The sequence below is a fragment of the Bison bison genome, unplaced genomic scaffold (assembly GCF_000754665.1).
Source record: "Bison bison bison isolate TAMUID 2011002044 unplaced genomic scaffold, Bison_UMD1.0 scf7180017855130, whole genome shotgun sequence".
In the NCBI taxonomy this organism is placed as follows: Eukaryota; Metazoa; Chordata; class Mammalia; order Artiodactyla; family Bovidae; genus Bison; species Bison bison.
In genome coordinates this window covers 23,642-24,378 of record NW_011485703.1, presented here as the reverse complement: position 1 = coordinate 24,378, position 737 = coordinate 23,642, and the positions used below count along the sequence as shown (strand labels likewise).

General features: G+C 43.3%; 1 protein-coding gene across 1 annotated transcript in view; it reads left to right on the top strand.

The window, feature by feature from the left end:
* Positions 1-341: 341 nt before the first annotated feature.
* LOC105001741 (choline-phosphate cytidylyltransferase B-like) overlaps positions 342-737 on the top strand; it is a gene marked incomplete at its 3' end in the record, with an annotated part of 24,027 nt that continues 23,631 nt past the window's right edge. The window contains exon 1 of the mRNA XM_010858110.1: positions 342-551. Coding sequence (XP_010856412.1) covers positions 342-551 — 210 coding nt within the window. The remainder of the gene's footprint in view (positions 552-737) is intronic.

Genomic DNA, 737 nt, shown 5'->3' with positions numbered 1-737 from the left:
ATTCAGGCCTCTTGGTCTCCTTGCTGTCTTTTCTCTGTTCATTTGGTCATTTTATTTCTGAATAGCAATTTTCACTGAAAGGTGGGATAAGGAAATAAAAAGATTTAAAAGTCACATTCAGGGGTGTGGAGAATAATTTTAATAAAAGCCACAGTGGAGAATGCATTTGTAAGCACTAAAATAAAATTCTCCATTGCCAATGAATTTTAGCTTGCCTCACTGATCCTTTGTTCCCATTAAAAAAAAAAAAAACAAAAAGAACAAAAATGAAGAGTTTGATTACGACACGCACCTAGTGAGGCTGAGTTCTTTGTGTAGCTGAGGAGTTAGTCTGTACTAGGATGGCTGTGGGCAGGGCCTGGGCCAGCAAACAGCATTTAATGCATTTACCTGCTTCAGTTTGCAGTGACGACCTCACTCACAAATTCAAGGGTTTCACCGTGATGAATGAAGCGGAGAGATACGAAGCTCTGAGACACTGTCGCTATGTGGATGAAGTCATTAGAGATGCTCCATGGACACTCACCCCAGAGTTTCTGGAAAAACACAAGGTACTTATTCCTCCACATTCTGTAAGTAACAGGATTAGAGTCGTCTGTTTCAGCCGCTTATACCCAGAAAAATCCAAGGAGTCTTCCAGTTTAGGAAAGCGGTAACTCCAGGCACTGTCATGTGGTGTCACGTGACGCAGCGCCTGTCCTGTGCTCACGCCTGCGGACCGACAGCCACCTGCTTAC